The sequence below is a fragment of the Electrophorus electricus genome, chromosome 13 (assembly GCF_013358815.1).
Source record: "Electrophorus electricus isolate fEleEle1 chromosome 13, fEleEle1.pri, whole genome shotgun sequence".
NCBI classification, from domain to species: Eukaryota; Metazoa; Chordata; class Actinopteri; order Gymnotiformes; family Gymnotidae; genus Electrophorus; species Electrophorus electricus.
This window is the reverse complement of record NC_049547.1, coordinates 9039201-9060397: the sequence shown is the minus strand read 5'-3', so window position 1 is coordinate 9060397 and position 21197 is coordinate 9039201. Positions and strand designations below refer to the sequence as shown.

The 21197-nt window shown below is 38.5% G+C and overlaps 1 protein-coding gene across 2 annotated transcripts in view; it reads left to right on the top strand.

The window, feature by feature from the left end:
• sorcs3b (sortilin related VPS10 domain containing receptor 3b) overlaps nt 1-21197 on the top strand; it is a 90572-nt gene that overhangs the window by 63458 nt on the left and 5917 nt on the right. For both annotated transcript variants that reach the window (XM_035532468.1, XM_027000186.2), the window contains exons 14-24: nt 630-737; nt 2511-2628; nt 4115-4248; nt 9482-9595; nt 10279-10450; nt 10706-10892; nt 11082-11215; nt 14150-14273; nt 14518-14630; nt 15152-15283; nt 16822-16921. In XM_035532468.1, the coding sequence (XP_035388361.1) occupies nt 630-737; nt 2511-2628; nt 4115-4248; nt 9482-9595; nt 10279-10450; nt 10706-10892; nt 11082-11215; nt 14150-14273; nt 14518-14630; nt 15152-15283; nt 16822-16921 (1436 nt within the window). The remainder of the gene's footprint in view (nt 1-629; nt 738-2510; nt 2629-4114; nt 4249-9481; nt 9596-10278; nt 10451-10705; nt 10893-11081; nt 11216-14149; nt 14274-14517; nt 14631-15151; nt 15284-16821; nt 16922-21197) is intronic.

Below are 21197 nucleotides of genomic sequence, written 5' to 3'. Positions count from 1 at the left end.
CTTGTCTGTTTTTGCAAGACCTTTTGCAATGAAGGTTTGAAGTAAAGGGGCTTCAAACTTATTCCAAACAAACAAATAACATACACAAACACACTCCCAACATGTCTGTCAGACACATGACTGTCAGACACATGAGCAAACACACACACACACACACACACACACACACACACACACACACATATTGACATATTAGGAAGCATTAGGCACTGGAAGATAATTTGAGCCCTTCAGTCGGGGGTAGTATTTGGCTTGCTCATTAAAGCATCTAGACCTGGATTTCTGTAAAACTGCTCTGATACAACAAGTTTTAAAAAGCACTACAAATAAGACTGAAACTGAAATTAAACTGGAACACGTGCAATTTGCTTTGGTCTGTATCTTGATTTGTCGGGTCAGTGACTCCAGTGAATCAAACTAGGAGGACCTCAGACTTGTCCAGGTCTGCTGAGTCTCTATCATGCTTTAGAGAATTGGTGTTGCAGAAATTCAATACAATCAACATCATATGTCCATTAGGCGCTACTGAGTATGCAGTTCTTTTATGTTTTGCTATATGCATTCAATATGCTAAAAAAAAATAATTTTGTTGGCCATATGTATAAATGTGTGTGTGTGTGTGTTTGTAGGATCAGCATGGATGAAGGAAGGCAGTGGAACAGAATCAGTTTTTCCTCCACCCCTCTGTTTGTTGATGGAGTTCTAATGGAACAGGACACACAAAACTACATCATCACGTAAGAATACGCATTCACGATGCCCATACCCATACTATACAGCACACATACACACAAACTACACACTCAACATACATACACACTTCACGCATCACATCCAACACATTGCACATTCAACCATATATTGCACACACAACATCCAACACACTATGCATCCCACACCTGCACAAATACAGACACACACACACACACACACACACACACACACACACACAGACACACACACACATGTGCGTGCGCACACGCATACACACACACACACACACACACAATACACCCCACATACACATATGCAAATGTTTACATTTACATTTATAGCATTGAGCAGATGTTCTTATCCAGAGTAGCTTACAAATAATGTAAATAGGTTGGAGTCCATATACCATTGAACTAAGATACTGCTTCACACAAGGAGTCAAGCATAATACCTAGAAAGAAAAAATAAAAAGTGACCATAAAAGTGCAATACCAAACAATAGGTGCTGATACCTAGGAAGAGGAAATATATTTCAATAAGGATCAGTGATCATTTAAATAATACACAAATAGATGAGTCTTCAGTCTGTTTTTAACTGTTTAGGTAGTCTAGGAGTCAGTTCATAAAAGAGTCTTGAGGCTTGTCCTCCATGAGACCTGCCAGATGGTGTTTCAAGCCAAGCCCTACCTGAAGCTCAAAGTTCTTGAGGCACGGAGGCACTACAGCCATCATCACATACACACACACACACACACACACACACACACACACACACACACACACACACACACACACACACACACACACACACTGAACACATCACAGCTAATACACTACACACCCCACATTCACACACACAGACACTGCTGATGTCACACCAAACAACATTGGTGTAACTTTGTTTTGAAATGTGCTGGGGACAAGAATGCAGACCAGGTGTTGCATTCAATTCAGCTGCCCCTCAAATTTGTGTTACCTTTAAGACATCAAGTCCTCGAGCACGCATGTTCACCAAAAAGAAATCAGCGATGAGACTGAAAGGAAGCGGATCATGAAAGTTTTAAGGCTGCAATTGTCAAGCCTTTCAGAATTGAACAATACAAGAAGTATCAGCACTATGGTTAAAAGTATATTTGTTGTATAATTGTTTCTATTTATTTAGATTTTTTATTTTGAAACAAATTTTTAAAATTGTTTCATTCCACAAAATGTCATTTGTGCTGCGTTTATTATCTCAGGATCATGTGACAAAATATAAACATTAATGTTTTTTTATTCTATCATGGTATCTACAGCAAGTTGTTTTTAAAAAAAAAAAAGATTTTCAATGGATGCTTTCAGACAAAATCAGCCATTTCAATAAGTGATGGGGACATGTCCCCAACATCCCCATCATAAATTATACCTATGCCCAACACACAGCAAGCCCCATGTAAACATATGCTGTACATAAACACACCCACAACTGCTCACAGTTGTTTTATTTCCTTTTTCCTTCAGGTCACTCTAAAGTGGTCATATCATACAACTGGCAACACTGTAACACAACACTCTAAACTATCTAACACCTATTTGTGACACTCTCTAAAACTATAAAAGTCTGTAGGGCAATGCTTTAGTGTCCTTTACATTCCTCTGTCTCTCAGAAACACTGTAACAATCAGCAGTCTCTAAGAATCTGCAAAATTCTGTAATATTGGTATACTTCTTGAGACTTAAAACAATGTTGTAATAGAATGTTGTAATACCCAGTTACACACTATAAAGCTCTGCAAAACATCTCTCACCTATTACAGGTTCTTTGGGCACTTCAGTTACCTCTCAGACTGGCAGCTGGTGAAGATCGATTACAGTGGTCTGTTCAATGGAAAATGCACTGATGGAGACTACCAAACATGGCCCCTGCACTACAAGGTTTCAAACATTTTTTAAGATGTTAATGATAGTGTTACATTTGCTAATTTCTTTCTACATAGGACTTTTAGGCAAGAAGGATGAGCCATTTCTTGTATTAAATTTTACAAAGTACAATGTGCAGAATTTTCAACATTTGATCATTCAAATATATTGTGAACAACAAATAAACACTAAATTCAGAACTATTAACACTCAAAATATTCACATCAAAATAACAAGATGTTTGTTGTGAGATCACTGCAGTAATGCAATTAAAAAATTTTATAATGCTATCTTTGCATCATAAATTAGAAGCAATAAATAAAAACTACTCATTTGATTATGTATATATTGATTATTTATTTACAGTAGGGTAATGCACTGATCAAATTGTATTGTAATCTCACTGAATGAAAATTCACTTGCAGGTCTAGACAGTTATTTTTTATGTCGAACCATCAGCACTTGAGTGTTTGGCAAAAAAAAAATGAGATGAAATGAGAAAATGAGAGTCATCTCCAGTTAAATGTGTTAACATTTTGCACCAATGACAGAGGCAAAAGACACCTGAGTTTCATTAATTTAGAACTGTGTGCCTGTGTGAAATAAACATATTTATGCAATTAAGAAATTTGGCAAGCATAAAAACATCTCAGTGTCTGTGCTCTCTATACAATTTGTTTGGTGAAAAAATTTGATTTACTCATGTGTCCACTTTTCCCCAAACATAGTCAGTCAGCCAAGGCATATTTGCTTCTTGCATTTTCTTACACTAGAGACAAATATAAGGAAAGTCTCAAAAGAAATGTTTGTCATAAATGCTAGCTCAATTCTTCTCTCAATTCTATACTTGGCTAAAACTTTCTTGTTCTTTATTAATGCCATGCAAACTTAGCAATGTAGTTTAGGACACATTATGACTTTTTGTTATCTATAGAAATAGCTGACTGTAATTAACCATATAGCTGAAAGCTGTAACTTTATGGGTCATGCATGTAGGAATCACTTTTTCCTCATTATACAATTTGGTATAAAGCTGCGCCCCAGTATTGCAAAGTTTGAGGGCAAACCTGTAGCAAGCTGGAAGTAATAAGAATGATACGATTGCTCCATTTTAATTCTAAACTGGAAAGTACAGACTATCCCATATACAATATTTGATAAAATAGAAAAATATTTCATTTAAAATCTGATTTCCTATCTCAACAATGTGGTTAAGGCACATATATTGAGAAAGAAAAAGATTTGAAGTAAAATAGCTGTCCATTATTGTCAACTACAACAGGCATGTAATTCCAGCGCAAAACTAAAGAAGAAAGCATCATAATGTCTAGGTTGATTGATTATATTTGCAGTAAGGTGAAAATTGCATAAACATTATACTTATTCGTTCCTTTAAATGTATAATATCAATCTCTGTGCTTGTTATATGTTTAGTCTGTAATTAATGTCTGTATGCGTGTGTGTGCATGTTGGCATGTGCGTGTGTGTGTGTCTGTGTCAGGGTGAGGTGTGTGTTATGGGGAAGAGACGTGTGTATATGAAGCGCAAACCAGGCACACAGTGTTCTCTAGGGAAGGAGTATCCCAGAATCATTTCAGCTGACCCCTGCATCTGCACACTTTATGACTTTGAATGGTAAGTCTGTCCCGCACATACATACACGCACATATGTGGAAATGTGTAGACAAATGTCTACAGCATACTAAAAAAATTGAGACAGTAAAATTAAAATAATTCCCTTCCTTGCCCTATTTTATCCCCAAATGCTCAATAAATGAAATGGAAGAAAATTATGTTTAAGCAGCTTAAATCATAACTTGTATTAGTTTTTTGCTCATGGTAACCTATTCTAAACTTTACACAAGTTAGATCAAAAAAGTTTTTCGAGCATGACTGGAATTAAACAGCAATATTCTGTACTTTTCCATCTAGTTGTTTTTCTATCAACATCAATCCACAGCACCACACAGGGGGTGTGGACAATTGAGTGGGGCATGGCAACAAACTAAACAGTCACGCACGTGTAACACAAAAACAAAACATAAACAAAAACCACATTGTATACTGCCACCACCTGACAGAGGCTGCATCACATGCAGGAAAAAAACAACCATTTGGACTTCCCAAAGGGGTCGCTGTATCGTCTCATCTTTACAGGAGCATTGAGGCTCATTAAAACTTCTCTGCTCTGTGGTTTAGCATGTGTCACAAGTCCTGATGAGTGTCATCTGCTCTTAACCAAATTACTTGTCTCAATGAGAACCATGACAAATTACCATAGTGTCAAATGATTAATGATGTCTAAATTAATAAATAATGAGTGTATAAAAGGAAGATAAATGTGGCAGTGATCCTATTAGCTCAGTGGAGCTCAGTTCAGCAGTGAGAATTAATACATTGCACCAACACAATGTCAATGTATCACAAATACAGCTCTAGTCAGAGCTCAGCATGTAGAATTGTTTTTATTGACACGGCTGTACATAAACTGTTGCTCTAAGCTGTTCTGAGATCAGTTGCTTCCTCACTTAATGGTTAAAGTTGAGGTTTGAGTGGGTTGTTCTAGTTCAGGAACAGGATCAGTGATGAATTACAATGGAATAAAATATGACAATTAAACACCAAGGTAATATGGTTGTTGTTAACACAAGAAAGACAATCTCCATTTACAGAAGGTTCCTGATTGGTTAATACAGCTGAAATTTTTAATCGCTGATTACAGAGCCAGAAACAATCATGGAGAGCTTTTTTTTCCCCCCAGAACAACTTTCTCGTGGTAACTCCCAGAAGATAGAGACAGTTTAGCTGAAGTGTACTTAAAATAAACTGTTTAGTTACTTAAATTTTTTTTTATCATTGTCTAGCTAGAAGGGTTATTGCTGGTCAGATTTTGCATTTAAATATTCAGGATGTGACAGTTCATGATATCAGATATTCTACAGGTTCTAATGCTATTTGACAGGGTGAAAATTTATCACTGAATAGGGGTGTGTACTGTAAAATGTTGTACTTTGTTTATAGATTACCAATTCATCTATTGGTATTTTATTGGAAATAGAACAAGTTTTTTGACCAGCTCATAGACAAGACATAGTGGACTGAATGACAGCATGATATTATAACATTTAGTTACGTGTGAATTTATGTCTGTGTGAGGCCTATGGTGTTTACTAAGTGCATAGTGAGATTTGACACTTCTGGCAAACCCAATTAGCTTGTTAACATGGGACCATAAAACCAACCTCTTCACTGTTAATTAACAGTTTACAAAGTACTTTAGAAAAAATAAAAATTACATAGAAGGATAATAAAGCTTATTACATCCTGAGGTCTATGACCTCAGGAAGGTATTTATTATTATTAGTATTATTATTAGTATTATTATTAGATACATTAATATAGCACCTTCTTCAGACTCAAGGTTGCTTTACAGACAGAGCTTTTACACTTACACACCAATGCTTGTCAAACATTAAAAAGAAAAAGAAAAGAAAGTTCAATATTATTCATTTAAAAATAATTTTAATTTAAAGAATACAATGAAAAATTACAAGAGGCATTTAAAGAACAGATAATGTTAAGTAAAATACAGTTTAAAAAACATATTGTCATGGTACGGCCCCTCCCTCCCTCAAATGTCTCCGTGTGTGTAGGTGTATGTGTGTCTGTATTGCCACGCCCTCTTGTGTCGTTCACCTGATCCTTGTTGTGTGTAATTGTCATGCGTGTATATAAGTCTCATATCTTATCTTTGAGTTGTCGGTGTTTGAAATCATAGCCTGTGTGCTACGTCCTGTTTTTAAGTGTCGAAATAAACGTCTGTGTCAACGTGCTTCGTCCCCGCATCCTGCTTAAACCCTCCGAACGTCACAGAAACCGACGAAGGATGCAGAAGAAGGGAAAGAAGGGAAAGTCAACGCCCTCCTACAGCCCGCACAGGGAAGCCCCCCGTGTTCACCAATAGGTGAGCATGGTCCAGGGGCGCAAGCAGAGGACTGGTATAACGATTTCCAGTCCCTGGAGTCGGACCCCATGGACTTCTATCCCGCGGAGAGACCTTCACTCATCCTGGCCTCGCTCCATTGATCTACAACGAGGGAGGAAGCCGCTAGACAATTTTGGGCGGGCCCTGTGTATGGTCCGGGGTCAGACTCTGTTGGGTTCTACAGAGACCAGCCGGACTATGAGAACCAGCACTCGGAGGTGAACTCTGCTGGGTCCTCCGACCCCTACCTGGCCAACTATAGGGAATACGCTGAGAAAGGGAAGTGTAGCGACGTTAGTCTGCGGTCGGATATGGGGTCCGATCGTGAGGGGGACACTCCAGTGGAGGTGGAGGAGGACCCTCATAGGGACCTTCCCTCCCACAGTGATGCTAAAAGCTCTGAGAACAATGAGCCCCCAGCGCCCAAGGTGCCGCCTAGGGCTCCGTCCAGGGCATGCCGCTCCGGAGCAAGCAAGCCGCCCTGGGAGGCTAGCAGGGAGGCATCGACGTCAGAGGAGGACACTCCTCCCCCTAAGGCGTAGAGCCCCAGAGCGCATGTGCCTGTGCCTAAGCCTCGTAGAGGCAAAAAGGCAGCGGCACCAGTGCCTGTACCGGACCCGGGCAACACAGCTGGTGTGCTTCATGATGCGCATGCGCCAACACCAGGACAGCCGCCGCTACCCAAGCCGGTGAAGGACAATCTCCCCCAGGCTGGTCGGTCGCCAACCCAGCCAATGACTGGAGGACTAGTTGGGGTTCCTTCACCCTTCTCCGGACTGTTTAATATGTGTGGTGTTGTTCATGTGCCTGTCCCTGTCACCGTGTCTGTCCCGATTACGTTGAATGTACCAGTCACTTTGTTCCCCTTTGTGTCTGTGCCCGTCCCCGTTAGCATGCGCGTCCCTGTGTCCGTCATCGTCCTGGTCCCTGTCCTTCCCCCTGCTGCCCTGCTCGCGTTGGCTCGTGGAGGGTTGTCCGGTCCTTTTGCCTCGCTGTTTGGCTTTGGTCTCGGGGCCGCAGCCCGGGCTAGCACACTGGGAGTCGCGCCCTTGGTGGGGGGCTCTGTCACAGTACGGCCCCTCCCTCCCTCAAACGTCTCCGTGTGTGTAGGTGTGTGTTTGTCTGTATTGCCACGCCTTTTCGTGTCGTTCACATTATCCTTGTTGTGTGTAATTGTCATGTGTGTATATAAGTCTCGTGTCTTATCGTTGAGTTGTCGGTGTTTGAAATCATAGTCTTCGTGCTACGTCCTGTTGTTAAGTGTCGAAATAAACGTCTGTGTCAACGTGCTTCATCCCCACAACCTGCTTAAACTGCCCAAACATCACACATATTTCTGCCCTTCAGTGAAATAATAGTACACTTGCATTGAGTAAGGCAAAGTGCATAGTTAAAGGTGAAAACTAAATTTTAAAAATAGGCAAGGTAAAAGTACAGTAAAGGCAGAGCCATTTAATTAAAGGCCTTACAAAATAGGTCTTAACGGTCATAACATTCCTTATAATAATAGTAATAATACTACTAATACTAACACTAATAATAAAAGTGTTTAAGTCATCGAGGGCCCTCAGATCTGGAAAATAATTCCTGAGTTTAGGGCCATGGCAGCAAACAGCAGCTATAGAGCTCTTTAGTTGGATGGTGGGCATCATCAGCATGTCTTTATCAGCTGATCTGAGGGTGTATGTCTCGTGATCATACTGATCTGAGTGTGTATGCCTCATGTAAAAGGACCATGTAAACACATAAAAGTAAAAGTAGTATTTTTATGTCAATTCTGGCTGACATGGGTAGCCAGGTAACACAGGTAACTCTTTAAGGAGTAATATGTTCTCTCATCTTTGCACTGCTAGTACTCTGGCCACTGCCTTCTGAAGCCTCTGTAAACTTAAGAGTTTTCTTAGGGAGAATGCTAGCAGCGCATTACAGTAGTCAGACGTAGATACAAATGTGTCTTTTTTGGAACCAAGATGTTCATTATACCTCCAGCATGTTTGTCTATTTATTTATTCATTTATTTTCACATCAACAAACTTAGGTCTCGTTTTATTTGTTTTCTTGTCTGACCTTCCTCAGGTTTTGTACATATTTGTTACCAGTGACATAGCAACTCAGAGAAACATTTTATCAGAATTCAACCATGACAGAAGAATTCAGCTTCATTATATAAAATCATCCAATACAATAGGAGAATATTCTATTTTTATTAATAATTTCTTATGTATTTTACAGTAAAACATATATATCTTTTTTTTTCATTTACTAAATCTTATAAACCGAATACCAGACAACATCCTAAATAGCGATTATATATGTTCTTGATTTATTTATTTTTTTTATTTTTTTTTTATTATTTTTTTTATGAAGTCTGTCAGTACCTCTAGCAGCTCTGCATATTAAGACCTTATATTATTAACAACTGGTGAAATCTAACAAATGACACCACTAAAATATGTATGTGTGTGCATGTGTATGTGTGTGAATGTGTGGATGTGAGTTTTTTATGCTGTCTAAGCAACAGGTACCATTTTAATGCATCTCTGAGGTGAAATCTCATCATATAGGTGTTACTACAATAACTGTTTAATAATTTCCTTTTAATTACTGTTTAAAGTATATTAACATATATTAAAATATAAATATATTAAATATAAAATATATTAAATTATTATATATTAAATATATTAAATTAGTTATATTATATATTATATTAGTTCATTTATTTTTAATTAATTAATTTTTCAGAGATAACTTATTTACAGTTTACACACACAATACTGTTTGGAATTGTGTCTGTGCAGCTCCTCCTGAAAATGACTAGTTAAGTTTACTTAAATGGGGTAATTGTCATGTTGTCATTGAAACCATTATTCTCCTGTGCAGTGATTATGGCTTTGAGAGGCAGGCGAGTGGGAAGTGTGCACCTGCATTCTGGCACAATGCACACACATCTGTACACACCTGTAGCCAAGGACACAGCTCGCTGAATAGCACCGGGTAAAACACATACACTCACAGCCTCACACACACACAGAGAGCTGGAACATCACTGGGTAAAACACACACACACACACACACACCTGAATAGCACAGGGTAAAACACATACACTCACAGCCTCACACACACAGAGAGAGCTGGAACATCACTGGGTAAAACACACACACACACACACACACACACACCTGAATAGCACCGGGTAAAACACGTACACTCACAGCCTCACACACACACAGAGAGCTGGAACATCACTGGGTAACACACACACACACACACACACACACCTGAATAGCACCGGGTAAAACACATACACTCACAGCCTCACACACACAGAGAGAGCTGGAACATCACTGGGTAAAACACACACACACACACACCTGAATAGCACCGGGTAAAACACATACACTCACAGCCTCACACACACACAGAGAGCTGGAACATCACTGGGTAAAACACACACACACACACACACACACACACCTGAATAGCACTGGGTAAAACGCATACATTCACTCATACACTCACACAGTTATCTAAATAGCAACAGGTAAAACACATACACATTTTCCATACTTTGGTCAGGATTAGGATGATGTCAGAGTTAAGGTTAGAGCTAAGGCTGCTTAAAATGTAAGATCTGCTTGTGTATGTGCATGTTGTGTGTGTATATGTTGGTGTTCAGGTATAGAAGAGTGCACTCTAATAACTGTAAAGATGGACTGATGGAAGTTCTGAGTCCTAAAGTGCAGCAGTGTGTGACCATGCCTCCCAGAGGACTCCACCTCCAAACCATCAACAAACAGCTCCGAGCTAACCTCGGGACCAATGTCACCTTCAGAGTCACATTACAGCAGGTGAGTACACACACATATGCATTTCAGAGGTGAAGCACACCCATGCCCTACACACACACAGATGCACACACACATTCACACATAAGCAGTATTCTTAACATTGCCATAATATACTATTTTCTGCATTTATAGCAGTAGTTATAACAGGGGAGATTTTTTTTCAACGCATCCACGAATACACATACACACACCCTACATATACATACATATACCCTAACTCTAACCACTGTGCTCTTTCTCTGACTCACTCTGCAGGGTGACTCAGTATCTACAAGTCTTCATTTGGATTTTGGAGATGGAATTTCAGTGTCATACTCTAACTTTAGTCGCCTTGGTGATGGCATCATACACGTCTACAGAACAGCAGGAATATTCAGGGTCATTGCACATGCTCAAAACAGCCAGGGCTCTGACACCAACTCTCTTTATCTACATATCACCAGTGAGTGTATGCAAGCATACATTTTCACATATACACACACACACTACATATACACACATGGTCTTTGTTGTGATGACTGTGCAGGTTTATATAATGCCTGTCATTGTAATTTGCACTGTAACTTGGGAGTTCTCTATTAAGTGTGTGAAATGTTGTGTTTAATTTTGGTTGTTGTGTTTACTCCATTAGGTCCACTGGAACGCATTTCCCTCTCAGCACCAGTGGTGGCCATCAGGGGGCGTCAGACAAACTTGACTGCAATCGTGTGGCCAAGTCAGCCTTTAACTGCTACTTTCTACTGGTGGCTCAGCAACAGTACTGAGGTTCATATCCTTTCAGCATCCTAACCATAATATAGCCAAAACCCTAATATAACTCTAATTCTAACATAACTCTAACCCTAACATAACTCTAAGAATAATAAAATAATGCTAAAGTAAGCATAACCATAACTCCTACCACTGACTTACCCTAACCTCACATAATTGTAATGGTAGCACTAAAGAATGATTAACATTACAAGGGTGTTCAGGATGGTTTTTATTTGGTTGCTTTTTTGTGATGAATTTCAACTGAAACAGTGATAGCACACCTTAGCATGCTAGATCTGGCTTGAAATAGCAGTGATGTGCTGAAAAGGACATTTCACCCGAACAAAATTCATTCAGGTTTTCTATATATACACCATAACATAACTTTCATTGATCCTCAAGGAGAAATTTTATGTCAGAGTACCATTGATGTTTTTTGTTATGAATTATGATTTATGATATAAAACAAAATAAATTGCAGTGGCTCTGGGTTATTATAGTCTACTTTTACATCTATATAAAATATATAGTTACTTTTACATCTTTAGACCATTGGTCACTTGAATTAAAATATTGGCACAAATCTAGCAAGATTTTTTTTTTAAATTGACCCTAACCCTATTTAAATTAACTGCTATTTCACATTTTATTTAATCTTGCTGGATTGAAATGGGCTTTTCTGCCTGACACTCAGAACAACCAAATCAAAGTCAGAGTCGCCTGAGCTTCTGATACTGTTAAATCTGTTCAAGAATGTAATTTCTGCAAACTACTACAAACTTCTAATAAGCTTGCTTGTTTTGGTTTCACAGAGATTTTTGCATATTTATTGGTAACACTAAGCTAAACTGGACTTTCTGCTACAATGAATGTTAAATAAAATTGCTTGAATCATTATTTGATTAACTTATCTGATAATATGAAAGATTTCGATTAGGCCTACAGCACCTGTCTGTGACCTAGACACCACTGATACTCTGTCCTATATGTTGGGACTACTTAGAGTTTAAAGTTGTCATGAACTTAGATGTCACCCATAATTAAGGTCTAGGTAAAGTTTGGAAGGAGAGGCTAGTATGTTCTTCCTCTGTGACACCTAAATCACTTTGGAGCAGAGCACTAAATCCATAGTTCTGTATATAGGACCCAGTGTAATCAAATCACCTTGGAGGAAAGTACTGCACAGATCTGACCTGTGGTCAAGTCTGAGTCAAAGTCAGAGTTATCCATTATCAAGTACATAACAAGCTCACCAGACATTTGATCTCAATTCTTCTTCACCAGTTGTGAACAACAACCAACTCCACTGTGTGTACAATACTCTATGTACTGTGTCCGAGAAGAAGGTTTAAATGTTTACATATTGCTCTTTCCATGGTGAGAAATAATACATTTTATTATGTATTATTATGACAGAGAGAGAGAGAGAGAGAGAGAGAGAGAGAGAGAGAGAGAGAGAGAGAGAGAGAGAGAGAGTGACAAAGGGAGCATCCTGATTGGTTAATGATGGGTTAAATGACTGTTAAAGACATGTTGAGGTGAGTTTAACAGGTTTCATTTGTTCATTAGCATAGCTAATGTTATTTAAACTAGATTTCTAGCTACTAAGCAGCTAGTCTATTTATGTCCTATGTGATGAGGCTCCCTGTTGACTGTCAATAAAATACTCTACCTCTGGGGAGTCTGATGATACTCTTGTATCTGCTGCATTTGTTCACAAAGTACCTGTTTTTATTTTTTTGCTCTGTTACCCTTAGTAGAAACACAATAGACTGATATCCTTACTAGACTGATACCCTTAGTAGAAACACACATCTAAACAGCTAGTATTTAGCTAGTGGCATACACAAAAGTAGTTAGCAATGAGTTTTATTGTTTTGAAATGTTATACAACAGATTATTTTACAACATAGTGGGATTCTGGGATCCGAAGTATTTTTCTCAGCATTAAAACACAGGAAACACCTTAAATACTATGCTTTCTTTGAATTCCTTTGTTGAAACATGAATGAAAAAATGCTGTGCAATGAATGTACAGAAAAACTGCATTTCCCTGATTGTCTTTTCTCTGCAATGCCAAATTGTGGTTTGTATGTAATTTAGATTGTTAAATTATAATTTAGAATGGGCAAAAAATGGCAACTGGAAGTATACTTCACTGCTGATTTTCTATTCTTTTTATTCATTGTACCTGTACTCACTGGGTACTTTCATAGTAACACTTACAATGTTATTACATTCACTGGCCACGTTTTTAGAAACACTTACATTTTTCCTATAGTTATTGGCCACTTGGTCTTCACAGGAAAATGTACAGCCCATGACAGCCACCCTCTGCCCATTCATCATCAAAAACTACAGTTTATGACACTCTGTCGTGGATGTGCTAGTGTAGGTGCATCAGTCTACTTATGGTGAAGCTGCAGATTTTACACAGTATGTGTCAGTGTCATTATACAGTTTATACAATATACAATTTGTATTAGCCATCATCAACGTCTTCATCACTGGTCATTTTCTTTTCTTCATCAGGGGTCATTTCTGACATGACCGCTTTAGGTCTGACCACAGGACCACTGTTGGTTGGATACTCTGCTGTGACTGATAAGCACTCACATCATGCCACTTTTGGCAGTGTTAATGCTGTATTGAAAGTGGTCCACTATCTAAACAGTATTACATCAGCAGTGGTCCTAAGATCATAAATTGACCAGCGGTGAATAGGGTGGCAGACAAACTAAGCATCCTAGCAGATGTTCAGTAATTGTACACTTTTATGCACTTACTGTAAATGAATGTAAAAGGTACTTGTAACTAATAAATCAGCCCATAAGTGTTGGTACACTTACAAGCCATAAGTACAGTAGGTACAAGGTAGGTATTTGAAATATATTGGCTTGCTCTTGAGCATATAGCAGCACTGAGAGTTTTGTATGTGTGTTTTAGCCACTGATCACTCTGGGAGGAAGTGTATCACACACATTTCTGGAGGAGGGCAGGACCCTGGTGATGGTCCAGGTATCAGACAGCAGCACTGTCCTGCAAGACTCCCAGATGGTCACTGTGAAAGGTAGGTAAATCCAGGGTCATGCTTTATTTCTCCAGAGGTTCAATGAAGCAGTGCAGTTCAACCCTCATACTTGGTACTTAACACGGACTTTCTTAAATTAAACTATGAGAAAATAATAACTATAGAAATGAGAGTCATTTGGTTGATGTTTTCTTTTCTAGAATGCTAGAATCCACTAACTAATAAAATGCTTAGAAGAGTTTCTCTCGCTGTTTCTTGCTCTTTCACTGTTTCTCTCTCTCAGATTTCTTTCGATCTTTGTTGCTGTCATTTTCTCCAAACCTGGAGGAGAACAACCCCTCCGTTGCTGAGTGGAGACAGGACGTGGGGCGTGTTGTCAGGGCAACGCTCTCTCAGGTACACAATACAGTTTTCAGTCCATCACAGGTTTGTGTCAGCTGCGATGTTGCAGCAGGAAAGGCTCTGATGGCAGGTGCTATGCCTGACAGCTCTCACCGAGCTCACTGGCAGGGCTGAGCTAAGGCTTAAAGTTCTCTCATGCAGCCTGTGTGATTTCCCCCAGTACAAGAACAGCTTGGAGCTTCTCTCTTCAGAGTGAATACAGAGAGCCACATCACTCTAAAACCAGTCAGTCAATTAAAGTGATCCAGGCAGAGAGAGCTGCTCAGCAGAGCACCATTACGAGTAGTCAGTCAAGCACAAATATAATGGCCTTTCCCACTCTGTGTTTTCAACTGTAAAGGATTAAAGCTTTGTTACACTGGGATACATTGCAATCTTTGGGAGTTCACATGGCACAATGCTGTCTAATAACTTTATATTTTTATCATTACAGTGCAGCGCATATTGTACGTGCTTACATGAGTCTGTATGCATGTGTGTGGCTGCGGTGGTATGTGTGCATGTGTTTTCCCCAGGTGTGTGGATTTCCAGAGGAGCAGCTGTTGGTCTCTGTGTTTCCTGGATCTCCTACAGTCGCTGAACTCTTCATCTTCCCTGAGACAAACCATAGCCAACTCAGAGTGGCCGCAGAGGAAAAGCTTGATAAAGTACCTTCACACACACACACACACACACACACACACACACACACACACACACACACACACACACACACACACACACACATAAGCAGTTACAAACAGACTTACACAAACACATATTCAGTTACACAGTAATATGCATTGATATATACCCTTAGCTACATACAGATTTTTTACATTTCCATAAAATGTTTTCCTTCACAGATGTTTAGTATGCACAGTGTGCTTGTATGTCTGCCAGGACAAAGCAACAAAGAGATGTAGTTTGAACACTGAATTATTTTATAAATAATCAATAATTTGCCTCCCATACACAAACAGTATCTGACTACTTACTATAACAGGTTTTATCCAGCAAGAGGAGCATGAAACTCTACTAATATTAAACTGTCACACTGCCTCCATTACTTATTCACTACCTAATCGAACTCCACTACTCAGGATACCCTAGGCAATCATGTGGAGAGCCACCAAAAGAACTCCACCAATCCCACCTCTCATAAGCGATCCTCATCTCCAGAGTATTGATTGAATCCTCCTGTACCTCATTATTTCTTTATGTTTAAATACCTGAGCCATTCGCTTCCTCTTTGTAAGGTATTGCTGTTATGCGTGCTTATAGTGAGCGTTTTTTCTGTTCTGAGTGTTTTCCGGTTCTGACATTGCCTGACTTGGATTACATCTGTTTGGATTTGCCCCTCTGTTTTGTCTGTAATCTGTAGCCTGCTGCTGAACTCTGCCTGCCTTGGTTTATTCCCAAGAAACTCCCTGTTGGTATTGTTTACCCTACTCTGGTGTTGACCTTTGCATGTTTTGCGTTTATGACTCTGGACTGTCCTCTTGTCAGTAAAAATTATTTTTATTCATTTTACCCCTGAGCGTCTGCGTATTCCAGGCCTGTCAGATAAACTTCATTCAGCTATTTAGATATTCCAGGCAAAGCTATTTGAAGTGATGTTATAGATAGAGGGATTATATGCAGTAACATGAGCAGTAGGTCGGTAAATAACTGTAAAGAAGACTGAGTCTCAGTACAGCATAAACATGAACATTCTCTATACAGCACATGCAAGAGTTTAGCAGGTACCTCTTTTTCATAAGCTACTGTGTAACCAAAGATAAATGCATTTTATGTACAAACATACTTGGCCAGTAAAGTCTGATTCTGATTCTTCTACATAGTTCCACAGCTTCTGGGGGAAATAAGCTTTTTGATTATTCTATTTACATGCTGAAACACAGGAACATCTGGAACAGATACTGCCAGGAAAATACTTCACTGTCCTGCATATTTTGAAAGAGCTATGACTGATTGATGTGATTATAGTTAACCAGCATTAACTTTTCCAGTTTATTCAGGTTTCAGATGTCCAGTTAATCTTCTCACAAACTATTTATCTAGTTATTCCTGTCTCAGACTATTCCTGCCCAGCATTTCAGATTGTTTTCTGGTCATATTCAGATTATTTTTTTCTTTATTAAGCAAAATGACTACTGACCAATTTTAATTTCTCATGTTCATTACCATTTTTGTCATATTTCAGATGTCGGAGGTGTTTATTAATGCTCTGAATCAGAACCTGATCTATTTTGATTTGAAGCCTGACACTCGGATCACTGTGTCTGTCACTCAGCTCACACTAGGTAAGAATTTAGCTCTACAGAACACTACTAAACAGGGTATAAGACTTCAGCTTTACTAAACACTGTGAAAGTCATGGCCTGCTGCAACAGCCATGACACAAACACGGGTATAAATTGTTGATGCATATGGGAGATCACTTAATAAGCAAAATTCTTAGTAAGCTAACAGAGTTAAAGACAATGTAAAAAAGACTGAAGACTTGCAATCAAATTATTTCAGGAAATGAAATTGATAGAGAATCATAAAAAATGCTTTTAAAATGACTATATATTTAATGACTATAAAAACAACACAAAATTCTAACAAAACCCTGGAGTATTTCATATGTTGTACATGCAAAATAATTCTGAAAGAAAAGCATGTGAAGCAACACTTAATTCCAAATATAAGAGTTAAATGTTCTTTGTAACTTCAATTAAGGATCCAGATGCAATAGCAGGTTTATTTCATTGGCAATCACAGTATTAAGAACTAGGAAGAGTGGGAAAGAGAGTCAAGCTGGCAAACAATCAAAGACAATAGAAGCAGGCTCAGAATTCAGGCTGGCAAATATGAGACTTTGCCAAGCGTGATTAGTGATTAGTAGGATTATATGATTGACCATTTGTAGGAAAGCAAAGTTGGTGGTTAGTAGAATAGTATGGTTGGTGATTTAAAGGAGGGTAAGGCTGAAGAGGCAGAGGAGCCAAGGGTGGGTTAGTGACAAAGCTCAACTTATGCAGAAGCTTTCTTATAAGTCGTGATCAGTAAATTCATCCACCATGGTTGTTTACCACCAATTTCCAGCAAGAGCTTTGCACTCAGTAGAGGAAGAAGTAAGCATTCACTATTCTGAACATGATGTGCATGTAATTATTATCAGTGTGTCCAACATTATGGTGCCAGAACTGAAATAATATCCTCTCTCTGTAGTTCTTAAAACAATCTGCTGTTTTAGTTGAGTGGTTTAGGTTGGTAATTGTGTGGGAGAGGTGTCATCTAAAGGAGAATATAAACAAACTTCTTTTTATTTTTTGTACTCCTGTGTGGCTGAATTTGGAGTTACTGATGGAGTAAAGTCACTGTGACACTTCTCATGCATGACAGCAGAGAAGAGATTCAACCTAGACTTCTCATATAAGGGTTAAGTACTTGCAGGTTTCATAAATGCCTTGTAATCTGATGTTTTATCAAAAGTAAGATTAAAATATAATTTTAGGAAGATTTAAGTAACAAGTAAGGTGTAACGTGATAGCCCGAATGCCGAAGGGCATGGAGCAGGACGCACAGACTCTCTCGATGTGTGGGACATTTTTTTACATAAAACAGAGGACTAAAGTGGCACTCACGTATAAACACAAACAATGAACACAAGCACACTAAACACTAACAACTTCTAACATTTAACACCATATTAAACAAACATAGACTGATACATAGAGCTACAATTAACACGGTACATCGACAATGACCAACAACACTGCGCACACTGACACAGGTTTAAATACACATAGAAAAGACGAGGTTCCACAAACGAAGATCCTTCCACTGCATGTGGTAGGCCAAACCACCTGACTCACGGGAGGTGAGCGTTCCGTGACATAAGGAAGATTGTTTCAGGTTGTGATACAAATGAAATGATGGAATCAGTCCAAAATTCAGTAGCTCACTTGTGTATGAACCTATATATTTATTTGGGGAGGGTTCTATAAACCATGTATAAATGGATTTTCCATGTGTTATGAGGAAACGTAACATGGAACATTACAAAACACTGCTACACTGTACAGTATTGAGTACTGCTACACTGTACAATACAGATCAGTACTACACTGTTCATTACAGACCACTGCTACACTGTACATTACAGACCACTGCTACAATGGATATTACAGAGTACTCCTACCCTGGGATTTATAGAGAAGTGCTACACTTTATATTACATAGCACTGCTATGTTGTACATTACAGAATACTGCTAGGTTAGGGTTTGGTATCTCAATTTAAGAAGATTTCTAACTCAAATGTCATGTTTCAACAAAAATCACACCCCCTTGGGAGCCACAACAATTTTATTTAAATTTTATTTGAAGCAACATTTTAACATATTGGCTGTCAGTGTGTCTCAGTGTGTACTAATGGCCTAGTTTAGGATAAAATAAAGTAAAGTAAGGTAAGACAAGGCACATGTAAAATAATCCATAGCTCAAAGAGGAAAACTAATATGATTTTTCTTCAACTGCAAAGAATGGGTAGCAAACATAATAGACATAAGCTGCTGATTGTGTTGCAGACCTTTGCCTCCATACACCTGCCTCCAAGGTCAGAGGCAAAGTAAAAAAAAATCTAAATTTGAATCTAAAAAAAAGTATGAAGAATAAAATATTAGATGTGTTGATATGCAATGTATTAAACTATACAGAATTGTAGTCTACACTGTAATTCCTTGCAAATTAGTAGTATCCAGCATAACATATCTGTTCAATGTGATTTCTCTTTACAAATCTCTTTGGAAAGCTTCTCAATGTAACATTTAGGGGCGAACATGTGCAGAGTAGCATCACCACGGATGAGGGTGTACAGATAGCCAAAGTCAGAAGTAGTGACAAGAATCAGGAAACAGACAGACTGGATTAAATAAGTAATTAGTGAGTTTAATTATAGTACAAAAAATAAAATAAACTCCCATAATAAACAAAAGACAAACAGATTATTGGGATATGGCATATATATAAACAGGAGCAAAACAGGAAACTAAGGAAACTAAAAACATGAGAGAACAGATGGTGATAACTAACAGAAGATCAACTGGTGAAGCATAAACCTGAGACAAATGATTATAGTAGAAGTTGTGCTGAACAGAACCACTTAGCAAATGGAACAGAAGACAGACAAAATATAGTCTAGACTAGAACAAAAAACAAAGTACCAGGAACCAGAACTAAAAAGAAAACCAGAGAGCTACAAACAGACCTAGGAAGATGAAAGGAATATGGGAAGATACTTGCAAAAACCAAGAAAACTAGACAGAAGAAGCATAACCTAGTAGGAAGCAAAGAGATGAGAGGCAAGACGGACAAAGTGAATGGCCAGTAGAAATGAGAACACAAGGCCTAAATAGAAAAACTAATGAAAATAACTGAAAATAAATGTTCGTAGAGGTAGGTTGACCCAAAAATGGACAGCACACTATATGCATATTCAGATTACGGTAACTCTGGTAAAGTCTTCCAAAGAAAATATGGTCCTGCTTTCTTTACATTTGTGGTTCTGTGCCAAAGCAGTTTGTTGTCTCTCCAAATCTTCAAGGCTCTCCACTAAACCTGTGAATTTAAACAGCCAAATGTCCTTATCTTGTGGATTGTACTTGATTATCCCATGAAAAGAATTCAAATTTGAGGGTGATCATGTTGGTTTCAAGTGGTTTCAAAATGAAAGACTTCATCTTGTCAGAATTCCTAAAATCATGAGAAGAATAATTCTTTCATCATTAGAATAGCTTTTTTTCATGTTCTTCATATCATCTGTTAGTGCTCATCTGTTCTATTAATTGCTTGAGTGAGGAAAAATGGCTGAGAATACACAGTCCATGTCCCTTGCAAGCAATGCAAATTTGTGTTCATCGTCAGACCCCGTGTTCCCCTATTCTTTTGTTCAGGCCATTTAAGTGTGAAGCCATACCAACTAAGAAATACAACTTCTCTAACCAGACAGGGTCAATGAGTTCTTGACAGACTCTTTGCCTCTTTGCCTCACAGAAAAGCCTTCACATGCTGCTTAGAATATGTACAGAATATGTACAGCTGCCATCATCAGGTAACTGTAGGGGGTTCAACCCTCTTGCCATTTGTTAGTACTGATATTTTTGCTTTTAAGCAGTCAACCACGGCTACATCTCCATGGGTTTGGACTTGGAGCAGAAAGAGCTCAATAAGTTCCTCTTGAAGAACCTTTGAGTTCATGCACCAACAAAGCAGCTTTGTCATTGACATCACATGACTCATCACACATGATTGAATGAAGATCAATTTACATCTTCACTTTTCTGCCTAGAGATGATGGCAGCCATTCAGTCCTATCTCTGACTGTTTTTGCACATGATAGCATTCCATGTTTAATGATCGCCTGAGATGCCAAAAAACTGGCATAAGTAGTATGATTTAATCCACTGTGAAAATGCTGATTTTATCTGCTGAGCTATCTCCGGCAGGATACTTTTTTGCGAAAGATTTCTTGTAAAATGTCTCTCAACATTTGACCTTTTGTTGTTTGACAGTTTCGTATTGCAGATTAAACA